Source organism: Delphinapterus leucas, chromosome 2, assembly GCF_059928025.1.
Source record: "Delphinapterus leucas isolate spDelLeu-1000000601 "Yukka" chromosome 2, BTC_Dleu_Yukka2, whole genome shotgun sequence".
Lineage (NCBI taxonomy): Eukaryota > Metazoa > Chordata > Mammalia > Artiodactyla > Monodontidae > Delphinapterus > Delphinapterus leucas.
Window position 1 is genome coordinate 117,979,234 of NC_143130.1, and position 12,651 is coordinate 117,991,884.

At 39.8% G+C, this 12,651-nt stretch overlaps 1 protein-coding gene across 1 annotated transcript; it reads right to left on the reverse strand.

The window, feature by feature from the left end:
• Positions 1-3,852: 3,852 nt before the first annotated feature.
• CFL2 (cofilin 2) lies at positions 3,853-11,738 on the reverse strand. Its single transcript, XM_022570734.3, has 4 exons — positions 11,353-11,738; positions 9,986-10,293; positions 9,792-9,868; positions 3,853-9,708 (listed from the first exon to the last, which is right to left on the reverse strand). Exons 1-4 carry the CDS (start codon positions 11,353-11,355, stop codon positions 9,596-9,598), a joined length of 501 nt encoding a protein of 166 aa, XP_022426442.1. The 5' UTR covers positions 11,356-11,738; the 3' UTR covers positions 3,853-9,595.
• Between the last annotated feature and the right edge of the window lie 913 nt (positions 11,739-12,651).

Sequence of the window (12,651 nt, forward strand, 5' to 3'; positions counted from 1 at the left end):
ACCAATGGACACATCATCCAAAATGAAAATAAATAAGGAAACAGAAGCTTTAAATGATACATTAGACAAGATGGACTTAATTGATATTTATAGGACATTCCATCCAAAAACAACAGAATACACATTTTTCTCAAGTGCTCATGGAACATTCTCCAGGATAGATCATATCTTGGGTCACAAATCAAGCCTTGGTAAATTTAAGAAAATTGAAATTGTATCAAGTATCTTTTCCGACCACAACGCTATGAGACTAGGTATCAATTACAGGAAAAGATCTGTAAAAAATACAAACACATGGAGGCTAAACAATACACTACTTAATAACGAAGTGATCACTGAAGAAATCAAAGAGGAAATAAAAAAATACCTAGAAACAAATGACAATGGAGACACGACGACCCAAAACCTATGGGAGGCAGCAAAAGCAGTTCTAAGAGGGAAGTTTATAGCAATACAATCCTACATTAAGAAACAGGAAACATCTCGAATAAACAACCTTACCTTGCACCTAAAGCAATTAGAGAAAGAAGAACAAAAAAATCCCAAAGTTAGCAGAAGGAAAGAAATCATAAAAATCAGATTAGAAATAAATGAAAAAGAAATGAAGGAAATGATAGCAAAGATCAATAAAACTAAAAGCTGGTTCTTTGAGAAGATAAACAAAATTGATAAACCATTAGCCAGACTCATCAAGAAAAAAAGGGAGAAGACTCAAATCAATAGAATTAGAAATGAAAAAGGAGAAGTAACAACTGACACTGCAGAAATACAAAAGATCATGAGAGATTACTACAAGCAACTCTATGCCAATAAAATGGACAACCTGGAAGAAATGGACAAATTCTTAGAAATGCACAACCCGCCAAGACTGAATCAGGAAGAAATAGAAAATATGAACAGACCAATCACAAGCACTGAAATTGAAACTGTGATTAAAAATCTTCCAACAAACAAAAGCCCAGGACCAGATGGCTTCACAGGCGAATTCTATCAAACATTTAGAGAAGAGCTAACACCTATCCTTCTCAAACTCTTCCAAAATATAGCAGAGGGAGGAACACTCCCAAACTCATTCTACGAGGCCACCATCACCCTGATACCAAAACCAGACAAGGATGTCACAAAGAAAGAAAACTACAGGCCAATATCACTGATGAACATAGATGCAAAAATCCTCAACAAATTACTAGCAAACAGAATCCAATAGCACATTAAACGGATCATACACCATGATCAAGTGTGGTTTATTCCAGGAATGCAAGGATTCTTCAATATACGCAAATCAATCAACGTGATACACCATATTAACAAATAGAAGGAGAAAAACCATATGATCATCTCAATAGACGCAGAGAAATCTTTTGACAAAATTCAACAGCCATTTATGATAAAAACCCTCCAGAGGGCTTCCCTGGTGGCGCAGTGGTTGAGAGTCCGCCTGCCGATGCAGGGGACACGGGTTCATGCCCCGGTCCGGGAGGATCCCACATGCTGTGGAGCGGCTGGGCCCATGAGCTGTGGCTGCTGGGCCTGCGCGTCCAGGGCCTGTGCTCCACGGCGGGAGGGGCCACAGCAGTGAGAGGCCCGCATACCGCAAAAAAAACAAAAACAAAAACAAAAACAAAACAAAAAAAAAACCCTCCAGAAAGTAGGCCTCGAGGGAACTTTCCTCAACATAATAAAGGCCATATATGACAAACCCACAGCCAACAGCGTCCTCAATGGTGAAAAATGGAAAGCATTTCCACTAAGATCAGGAACAAGACAAGGTTGCCCACTCTCACCACTCTTATTCAACATAGTTTTGGAAGTTTTAGCCACAGCAATCAGAGAAGAAAAGGAAATAAAAGGAATCCAAATCGGAAAAGAAGAAGTAAAGCTGTCACTCTTTGCAGATGACATGATACTATATATAGAGAATCCTAAAGATGCTACCAGAAAACTACTAGAGCTAATCAATGAATTTGGTAAAGTAGCAGGATGCAAAATTAATGCACAGAAATCTCTGGCAATCCTATACACTAATGATGAAAAATCTGAAAGTGAAATCAAGAAAACACTTCCATTTACCATTGCAACAAAAAGAATAAAATATCTAGGAATAAACCTACCTAAGGAGACAAAAGACCTGTATGCAGAAAATTATAAGACACTGATGAAGGAAATTAAAGATGATACAAATAGATGGAGAGATATACCATGTTCTTGGAGTGGAAGAACCAACATTGTGAAAATGACTCTACTACCCAAAGCAATCTACAGATTCAATGCAATCCCTATCAAACTACCACTGGCATTTTTCACAGAGCTAAAACAAAAAATTTCACAATTTGTATGGAAACACAAAAGACCCCGAATAGCCAAAGCAATCTTGAGAACGAAAAACGGAGCTGGAGGAATCAGGCTCCCTGACTTCAGACTATACTACAAAGCTACAGTAATCAAGACAGTATGGTGCTGGCCCCAAAACAGAAAGATAGATCAATGGAACAGGATAGAAAGCCCAGAGAAAAACCCACGCACATATGGTCACCTTATCTTTGATAAAGGAGGCAGGAATGTACAGTGGATTAAGGACAGCCTCTTCAATAAGTGGTGCTGGGAAAACTGGACAGGTACATGTAAAAGTATGAGATTAGATCACTCCCTAACACCATACACAAAAATAAGCTCAAAATGGATTAAAGACCTAAATGTAAGGCCAGACACTATAAAACTCTTAGAGGAAAACATAGGCAGGCCACTCTATGACATAAATCACAGTAAGATCCTATTTGACCCGCTTCCTAGAGAAATGGAAATAAAAAAAATAAACAAATGGGACCTAATGAAACTTCAAAGCTTTTGCACAGCAAAGGAAACCATAAACAAGACCAAAAGACAACTCTCAGAATGCGAGAAAATATTTGCAAATAAAGCAACTGACAAAGGATTAATCTCCAAAATATACAAGCAGCTCATGCACCTCAACATCAAAAAATAACCCAATCCAAAAATGGGCAGAAGTCTTAAATAGACATTTCTCCAAAGAAGATATACAGATTGCCAACAAACACAGGAAAGGATGCTCAGCATCACTAATCATTAGAGAAATGCAAATCAAAACCACAGTGAGGTATCACCTCACACCAGTCAGAATGGCCATCATCAAAAAATCTACAAACAATAAATGCTGGAGAGGGTGTGGAGAAAAGGGAACCCTCTTGCACTGCTGGTGGGAATGTAAATTGATACAGCCACTATGGAGAACAGTATGGAGGTTCCTTAAATAACTACAAATAGAACTACCATATGACCCAGCAATCCCACTACTGGGCATATACCCTGAGAAGACCCTAATTCAAAAAGAGTCATGTACCAAAATGTTCATTGCAGCTCTATTTACAATAGCCCGGAGATGGAAACAACCTAAGTGTCCATCATCGGATGAATGGATAAAGAAGACGTAGCACATATATACAATGGAATATTACTCAGCCATAAAAAGAAACGAAACTGAGCTATTTGTAATGAGTTGGATAGACCTCGAGTCTGTCATACAGAGTGAAGTAAGTCAGAAAGAGAGAGACAAATACCGTATGCTAACACGTATATATGGAATTTAAGGGGAAAAAATGTCATGAAGAACCTAGGGGTAAGACAGGAAATAAAGACACAGACCTACTAGAGAATGGACTTGAGGATATGGGGAGGGGCAAGGGTAAGCTGTGACAAAGCGTGAGAGAGGAATGGACATATATACACTATCAAACGTAAGGTAGATAGCTAGTGGGGAGCAGCCGCACAGCACAGGGAGATCAGCTCGTTGCTTTGTGACCGCCTGGAGGGGTGGGATAGGGAGGGTGGGAGGGAGGGAGATGCAAGAGGGAAGAGATATGGGAACATATGTATATATATAACTGATTCATTTTGTTGTAAAGCAGAAACTAACACACCATTGTAAAGCAATTATACTCCAATAAAGATGTTTAAAAAAAAAGCAAATATGACTTCTTTAAATATTAATGATATTTTAGACACCACACTGGTTTACAGTAATCTTTTACCTACAGCTCAGCTATTTTACAAACCTTACTGAGAAAAAACCCCCCAAAACCCAGACAATACACCAAGTTCTTTGAACAGCCATAAGGAATGTTAGAAGGCTCAGTCAGGCATTTTGCTCTGAAGCCCTCACTCTGAGTCTATTCAATTCCTTCTACACAATTCTAACAAACGTAGCTTTCCAATTCACATGAGATGAAAAGTAACAATAAGAGAAGCTGCTATAGGCAAAGCATACTGATAACAGCAAAATGCAGTATCTGAGAAGTTACAAGTATGAAAATCAAAAGGAAAGCAAAACAAACAAAAAAGGCATAAAAAGCCAAAATTGACCTTGCTGAGGTTAATTACTGAGGAGCAATCATATACTTCAGGAGACTCTCAAGTTAGTATGCTAGCACATTGTATAATTGAAATGATGACCTTAAGTCTTCAATACAATTCCTTCTATTTAATTATCACATGTTGATATCAGCCTACTTTTTGATAGGGGAACTGGTTTGCTTGGGACTGTCCCAGCTTAAGCCTCGCATAATTATTATATAATTATCTCCAGGCATAATTATTACTAGCTCTCCTTTTCACTCTCAAAAAGAATGGTTTGGACTGTAAATTTTAGAGTCATCCTACTGAATGCTTACTACGTGCCAAGATCTATTCCAAGGGCTTTCATTTATCCTCACAGTCCTGTGAGATGGGGTATAATTATCCCCTTTTTTAGATGAACTAAGGCTCTGAGAGGTTAAGTGATTTTCCTAATCACTAAGATCATTCAATTAGGAAGTATTAAAGACCTATATTTGAACAACCCAGACAGTCTGATACCAAAGTCCTAGTGTTTAACTACCGTAAGACACTGTACTATTTCCCTTTAGAAAGACGGGTAGAGGAACAGCAAGAGGGAGATATCCAAGTTTTTGGAAAAGAATTGAGAGGGATCAGCTTTCTAGAAAATGTGTGTATACAATGTTCCATAAACGGATTTCACAGTCCCGTAAACTTACAATACTGAAACATCCCATAAACTTACAATACTGAAACATCTAAGAAAAACTGTGAAGTGTAAAAATATTTCAGATTTTTTTTTTTTTTTTTTTTTGCGGTACACAGGCCTCTCACTGTTGTGGCCTCTCCCGCCGCGGAGCACAGGCTCCGAACGCGCAGGCTCAGCGGCCATGGCTCACGGGCCCAGCCGCTCCGCGGCATGTGGTATCTTCCCGGACTGGGGCATGAACCCGCGTCCCCTGCATCGGCAGACGGACTCTCAAACCACTGCGCCACCAGGGAAGCCCAATATTTCGGATTTTTATGAGCACGGGCTTTCTTAGAAAACAAAAATTCCAAGACTATTTTTCAAGTATTCTTGACATGTTACTTTAAACACATACTAGTTATGTCCTGCTCAAAAAGTCAGATTATTCCATTTTTTAAAAAAGAAAACTACGGGCTTCCCTGATGGCGCAGTGGTTGAGAGTCCGCCTGCCAATGCAGGGGACGCGGGTTCGTAACCCCAGTCCGGGAAGATCCCACATGCCGCGGAGCAGCTGGGCCCGTGAGCCATGGCCGCTGAGCCTGCGCGTCCAGAGTCTGTGCTCCGCAACGGGAGAGGCCACAACAGTGAGAGGCCCGCGTACCGCAAAAAAAAAAAAAAAATTAGTAGCTCATTGTATGTTACTATATGAAGGCAGAATGAAAAGTATACTGGACTGCAATCTGTTTTGCTACTCAACAGCTGGGATGTCCCTTAACTTCTCCAGACTTCAGTTTCTTCATATGCAGCAGAGAAATATGGTTTAGCTTGTTAAGAGGACCTAAGGAGATCAAACGGATTTCAAGTGGCTTGAGAACTATAAAGGATTACCTAGAGTATTAATTAATATACAGTCATAGATTTTCAACAACCTGGATCATAAATTTATGCCACATATTCCAAAACGATAATATTTCTTTATTTCCTCTTTTATTTTTTACTTCAAAATTTGGGGAAAAAAACTATAGTCTTTGGTCACATGTGAAAAAGAAAATTACACTAAAAAGATTAACAGCAGCCATGGACAACAACTCAGGGGCTACACTTTATACTTCATTCTGTAAATCAGACCCTGTTTACCAGGTAATTAGTCCTTAAAAAACCTGTGAGATTAAGTAAAATAGTTACAATAATAAAGAGGTTCAAAGACTTACAATAAATCTTATTAACGTGGTTCTTAACTATATTTACTTAGAGTGAAGTTTAAATAATTACATTTACATAGTACTTTCCTGTCTTCCAAAAAGCATTTCCATATCTGATCCTCAGCAACCAGTTATGGTAGACAGATATCATCATTCTCATATAAAGAAGAAACTGAGGTTCAGAGAGATTAATTTGCACAATTGCTTTCTGACAGGAAGTTGAAGTGGAAGGATGACTCCTGATCTACATGGAAAGAAAGCAATTATTTGGATGCTCTAGAGCAAAAGAAAAGCCTCAGACCTATTTATTGGCTGAGACGAGACACAGAACATTTATAAACTCATGCTGTCTCAAAAGCAATATCCATTGGAGCCTGCCTGCACATCTCTAGTAGCTTTAATGTTCATAGAAAAATGAATATTCATGTTTGTTTGGGATCTCAAACTATTATTAAATTTGCAAGCAAAAACAGGACCAATGAAGAACTGAACCAGATTATTTTTTCAGAGTGGCAAACCTAATGAAGTGTCCCAACCCCTCTATGATTTACCATTGCTGAGATTATTCCTTACCAAGGAAACACTTAAAAATTTTTTCTCCCAGAGCTCATTTGCTAGATTCCATAAATTAGCTGTTACAAAGAATCTGTATCAGAGAAATTCAAACCTACTAAGAGGCTTTTCTTCCAACCTACTAAAAAGGCACATTAAATACACAACGTTGGCCACATTTAGATAATGATGGAAAACAACAGCTGATAGCCAGTTTGGGACAAATGCCAACTGTTTCCATTTGTCTGAAAATGTCAAAATTAATTGCTACAACACTCAGTTTTCAAAGAATATTGATATCTCTAAATGAGAAAGTATGTCAACCAAAAATCCTAAAAAACAGACTAAAGATAATAGTGCCTCCCTGATCTGCAGTATTAGTTAAAAAAAAATTTTAGCGTCCCAAAGTAAACACATCTCAACAGCTTTACATATTTTCATATACTTTATTTTTTAAACACTTATAATTTTGCAAGCTAGCAGTAAAATATTGTCCTCAATATTTTACTAATTAGCACCGTATACCTTTTAAAGCTAACTGGAACACTGTTTTATTTAAATGGTTGTGAAGTAAAATGATCATTTCAAATACCTAATTAGTCTCAACACATGAATCATTAATTATCATTATTTTTGGCTTTATGCACAAAGATGTATTTCAAAGATGAACTTAATATTAGTATCAGTTCTGTCAATCTAACAAATCAAAGTACCACAGTTTAAAGCAATATTTAACCTCTGAAATTATTATATAATTAAAGAGGCATATAAGAAAGTTGAGAAATCACTATGAAAACAAAAGATACTGCACAACTTTAAATTTAGAATCCCTTATTTTTTAGAAGAATGAGGAAAATAATGAAAAATTTCATGGTACAAGTATTCATTACACATATGGTTTAATATATGTATGTCAGTACTCTCATGCTTTGCTTATGAGTTTGGCCTTACCAAAAAGCCATCAAAATGTCCAGGATAATTCACAGGGACAGCTGGAAGCCTGAAATAAAATTGCTCAGTGCAAAAGATCCTAAGCCATTCATACAATTTTAAACAGAAACCTGGACATTTAACTCCTATTTTTGTTTCCATCTGAAAACCTGTTGAAAATATGGAAAAAAATTTAACTAAACTCACATTACTTCCACATATTAAAAACAAGGGGGATTTTTCATTTCCTGTTTTCTAATAAGAGCATTCTTCAGAGCTATGGGTTTAAGTTCTAAGCTACAATCCACTACTTACTAGCATGCCTGTTTTGCATACCAGTAGAATCAAGTCCAGTTTTGCCATTTGTGGATAACTATGACAAGATACAAAAGCATGTGTTTGCCATAAATAGCTCTGGCTAACAGCAAACTGCTCACACTGAACAGATCAAATTCTCTATAAGGAGAGCTGCCTGGACCACAGCCAAATCCCAATACTAATGTTTAAGACTGCTGTAACAATTTTTTTTCAAATTTGTGAAATATATTAAGAAATAGTAGCTGAAAGTTCCTAAACATGAGAAGTATTATTAAACTTTTGAAGGACATTTTACAAATTATTTTCATTATGACCAAATGTGCAATAAGAGCTTCCTGCTTCTTCTACTACTAGTCAACTAATTAGAAATGTAAACGTGAATTAAAAAATAACTACCCTAATTTATCCAGAGAACAAACCAGATATCGAAGAGTATTTATGTCAAAGTGCAAAAAAATAATTCCTGATCATATTAACACATAAGGAAATAAATAAAGCTTATAAAAGTACACCTCTATAACGTTAATATTTTGTATTAGTTGGCTTTAGGATAGAATATTTTTTAAACCAAATAAACACAACAAACTGGAAAATATCACGCAAGAATGTTGTACAAAAAAATTCTTAAATGACCAGTGCAGAGATTAATAATAGCTGTTTACCCTAGGAGTTGCTTCACATGGTATTTTGCAAAATGTCCAAGGAAAACAAGGCAACGTTCTGTAATATGCCACAATTTTTATTGCAACGTGGCCATTTTTGTGAGGGTGGGGTTTGATCTCAAAAGCAATGTTCCATTTAAGGCTCTTTTATACAGAAATTGCCATCATGACTGATATTCAAAATATCTTTAGTGTCGCAAGACTTAACATGGTAAACATAAAACTCCTACACTTATTCAGTAGTGTACACTCAATGGAAAACAAAAAGGCATTAATAACAGTTATTTCTTTTAAGAAGATACGCAGGTAACAGGAATGAACACTGAGGTACTAGGATAAGTTGATGACACAGTTAACTTAATTGGCATTCCTTTTGGGGTGGGGGATTAAACTCATTACAAAAAAAGTGCTTTCAATGCATAGTATTATATCTGTGCTGCCATGTCACAAAAAATAGGCTTGCCAAGGCAGGTGAGGTGTATGAATGCTCAAGCCTCACAGAACTGCAATCAAGTGCAACTATAAATAATACTGAATAAAGTCTACCATCTCACCAGTGGATAATACTTTCAAGGCATTCAATTAGCTTAACCCTTTGTAGTGTTCTAAGCTATTCACATTGACATTCACATTCATTGTAGTGCTTGCTGCAAGGGAGGCATATAACCAGTTGTTTTGGCTAAAATATGGTGGGAAGGCATTCCTTGGGTTCTACATAAAAGTAACAGTATTAAACAGTCTAATGGCAATCACTGATAGGCTGCTTACATGAATGATATTTCCTTCATTCATTGTGTTGGAAGGACCCAGTGGGAAGAGGAAGAAAAAAAAAAACCAAAACCTAATACTATTCCAATTGACTGAGCTGGAGAAATGGAAGCTCCTTAAGATCCAGATGGCACTTGACTGTCATTTTATAAGGGTTTTCCTTCAAGTGAAACTACTACGTTGCCTCCCAATTTCTCTCCAAGTGTTGAACGGTCCTTTATATCATCCAAGCCATTTACTTGCCACTCATGTTTAATACCTAAAAAGAAAAAACATTATCCTGTTACTTTATTATAAGTAAGAGAGGGCAATTCTTCTGCACAAAATATTCAGTGTTTGTACCTGTAAATTTCTTTTTAATGGCATCTTTAGAGCTAGCATAAATCATCTTGCTTTTTAAAGGTGCACTTTCAGGAGCCCTACAGGGGGAAAAAAAATTGTTGAATCCTATTTAAAAGAAAAAGAAAGGCAAAACTGACTATGTTAATAATAATCCTTGCATTTTAAAAGTACTTTTTTCTTTTGTTTTTACACACCAGAATATAAATACTAGGTCTTCTTTCTTAGACTCTTTTGTTTCGTATGTGGCATCGTACAAAGCATATCGGCAATCATTCAGAGGTAGCAACTTCACAAAAGATGTGTAGGGGTCCTCTACAGTATCACCAATGTCACCCACCAAGATCTGCTTTGCTTCCTCTACAATTATTTGTCTTTTGTCATCGCTTAAACAGAAGAGAACTGCTTTCTTTCTTTTTTTGATCTCCTCCTGTGTAGAAGATTTCCTTACTTTCATATCATTAAAAACTTTGATGACTTCATCATTCACTGTAACTCCAGAAGCCTGAAAATAAAGAAACAACAGTAATTTAGAACAAGTATTTTGGTTTTAGCCAAAATTACTGTTTGCCTAGAGAGGATTCACTTTAGTCTGGATATCAAAAGTTGCATCATACCATGCAAATAGTCCAATCAGATTTGCCACATTTTAAGTATCAGTATATGATGCACCTACGGATTCTAACTCATCCTGCCCCATTCATCCTTTTTTAAAAAGGGGTTTGGAGTGTGAAGTAACTGGCAGGTAGAGGGAAAGGGACAAATACAGGCTGTCCCATCCCTGAAATGTTTCCTATTTCACTGGGTGATGTCAGAGCTTCAGGAGCCGCAGCAAAAATACCTTCTGTATTGTGTCAACCCGGCGGGCCTTAAAAAAACACTTTCGGATTTCAGTTAATGCTTCTACTATTTTTTTCTTTAAAGTCATCCTAGCCAGGGCCCTTTCCTCATAAGGAAAGAGAATCAAGTGTGAACTCCAAACCGCCCACGGCTACAACATAATTGCCTCACAGCTCAAATGCAGACGCTTCAAAACTAACGGATCGCGTGTAAAAGCTTTTTACCGCGAGAAACCGTGTTCAAGAGTTTTCCCACCTCCTTAATCTCCCCCTAAGGGTTTTACTACAGGCCCTCAAGACCCCTACCGAAAGCGTCCAGCAAAGGCTTTACAGCACGTACCAATCTGAGAGCGCGCGCGGGAATAAAATTAGCAAGGGGAGGGCAAAAGCGGCGAGCAGGGTTGGGGGCAAAGCTCGGCGGACCCTCCCGCGCCCCCGGCCGCCGCCCGCCCGCCCCACTTAGGCCCCGACCCTCGCCCCGCGCCCGGGCCCTCCCCGCCCCCAGGAATCCGAAGAGCGGCCGGCCGGGCCTGACGGCGGGAGGGCAGGCCGGCCGGTGAAGAGAGAGCAGCGGGGCCGCAGCGCAGGAGCGCCCACCTTGGAGGCCAAAATCAGGTTAAAATGGCGGCCTCAGGCCCAGGGCCCGGCGGTGCCGCGCGGGGGGCTGTGCTCGCCGCGCCCCGGCCCCCCGACCCCCGGCCCCCCGGTCGGCGCGCCCACCTTACCATAGCGCCCGCGGCTGAGGCTGCGGCGGCGGCTCGGGCTCCGGCGGTGTGGCGCCGCGAAGGGAAGGAGGGGCGGCCGGGAGGCGGCGAGTGCGGGGCACGCCGGGAGTGCGGCCCAAAAGGCGGTGACCGCTCGGGGGGCTGCGGTGAGGGCGGGGCGGTCACGTGGGCACGCCCCGGGCTGGCGCTCCAGCCCGCCGGCCCCCCCGCGTCCTCGGCCTGACCCCGCGGGCGCGCGCGCGCGCGCGCAGCAGCAGCCCCCGCGGACTCTGCGGCCGTGGTCCGAACCCTGGGCCCCAACGCGAAGGCCTTCAGCGCCAGGGCACCACCCGTCCCGTCCGCCGGCTCGCACGGCGGGCGTTTCCACACTGCCTCCCGAGGGCCAGGGCGCAGCTCCAGGGGTTGGGCGCGTGTGAGGCGAATGGCGCTCCAAGGTGTCTCTTTTATTCGCTTGTGGTTTCCACTGAAAGGGGCTGGATTCCTACATTGTGGGTCTTTTTGGAAAACCCCCATCAGAGATGGCGCGAATTATTTAGATCTCCTTCCATCAATTCAACGAGAATAAACACTGGGGGGGGGGAGGGGGTTACCCTAGTTGATTGAATTACTCAGCAAAAACAAAATGATAAACAGAGGTGGGAAATCGCTTTCTGAAAGTCTGTGGTTGGAATAATAATAATAGGGGGAAATCTGGGGTAGTAACATCCCCTGGTAATATCCTTTTATAGATTAGACTTGGTAGGAAATGGATTTCACTCTCTGCTAGTAGTCTTTTCCTCAGGAGGCCATAGCTACGACAGCTGCCATCAAATAAGTGGACCCAAGAGTAGAGTCCTCCCTCTTTGGCAACCACAACCTCTTCTAGCAAAACCCATATAACTGAGCCAAGGCTCTTCTCTAACTAAACCTTTTTTATACTTGTTATGAGTATTCATCGCATTTATCATAGAAGAAATTGGCACCGTGTACTTTGAGGAAATTTTTCATGAAGATTCAATGCTTTATGAGTGTATAATGAAAATGTTTTAAATGAAACACTGTATGTGGTTATGTTTAATAAAAGGAAGGTTTCATAAAGTATTTCTATTCATCAGTGTTTGGGCTAATTTATGCTACCTTTTTCCCTGAACGTTTATCATTTCTACCTTTCTTCATTTGTAAAATTGGTAATATGAATTTAAAACTCTGATTAATAGTTGAACTGATTTTGTGAAGAAAACTTGCACTAAAAAAGTAGAATTGTTGAGTGACTAAAACTGTTGGAAACAAAATAGTAAGTGAGTGCAGATAAACCTTAAG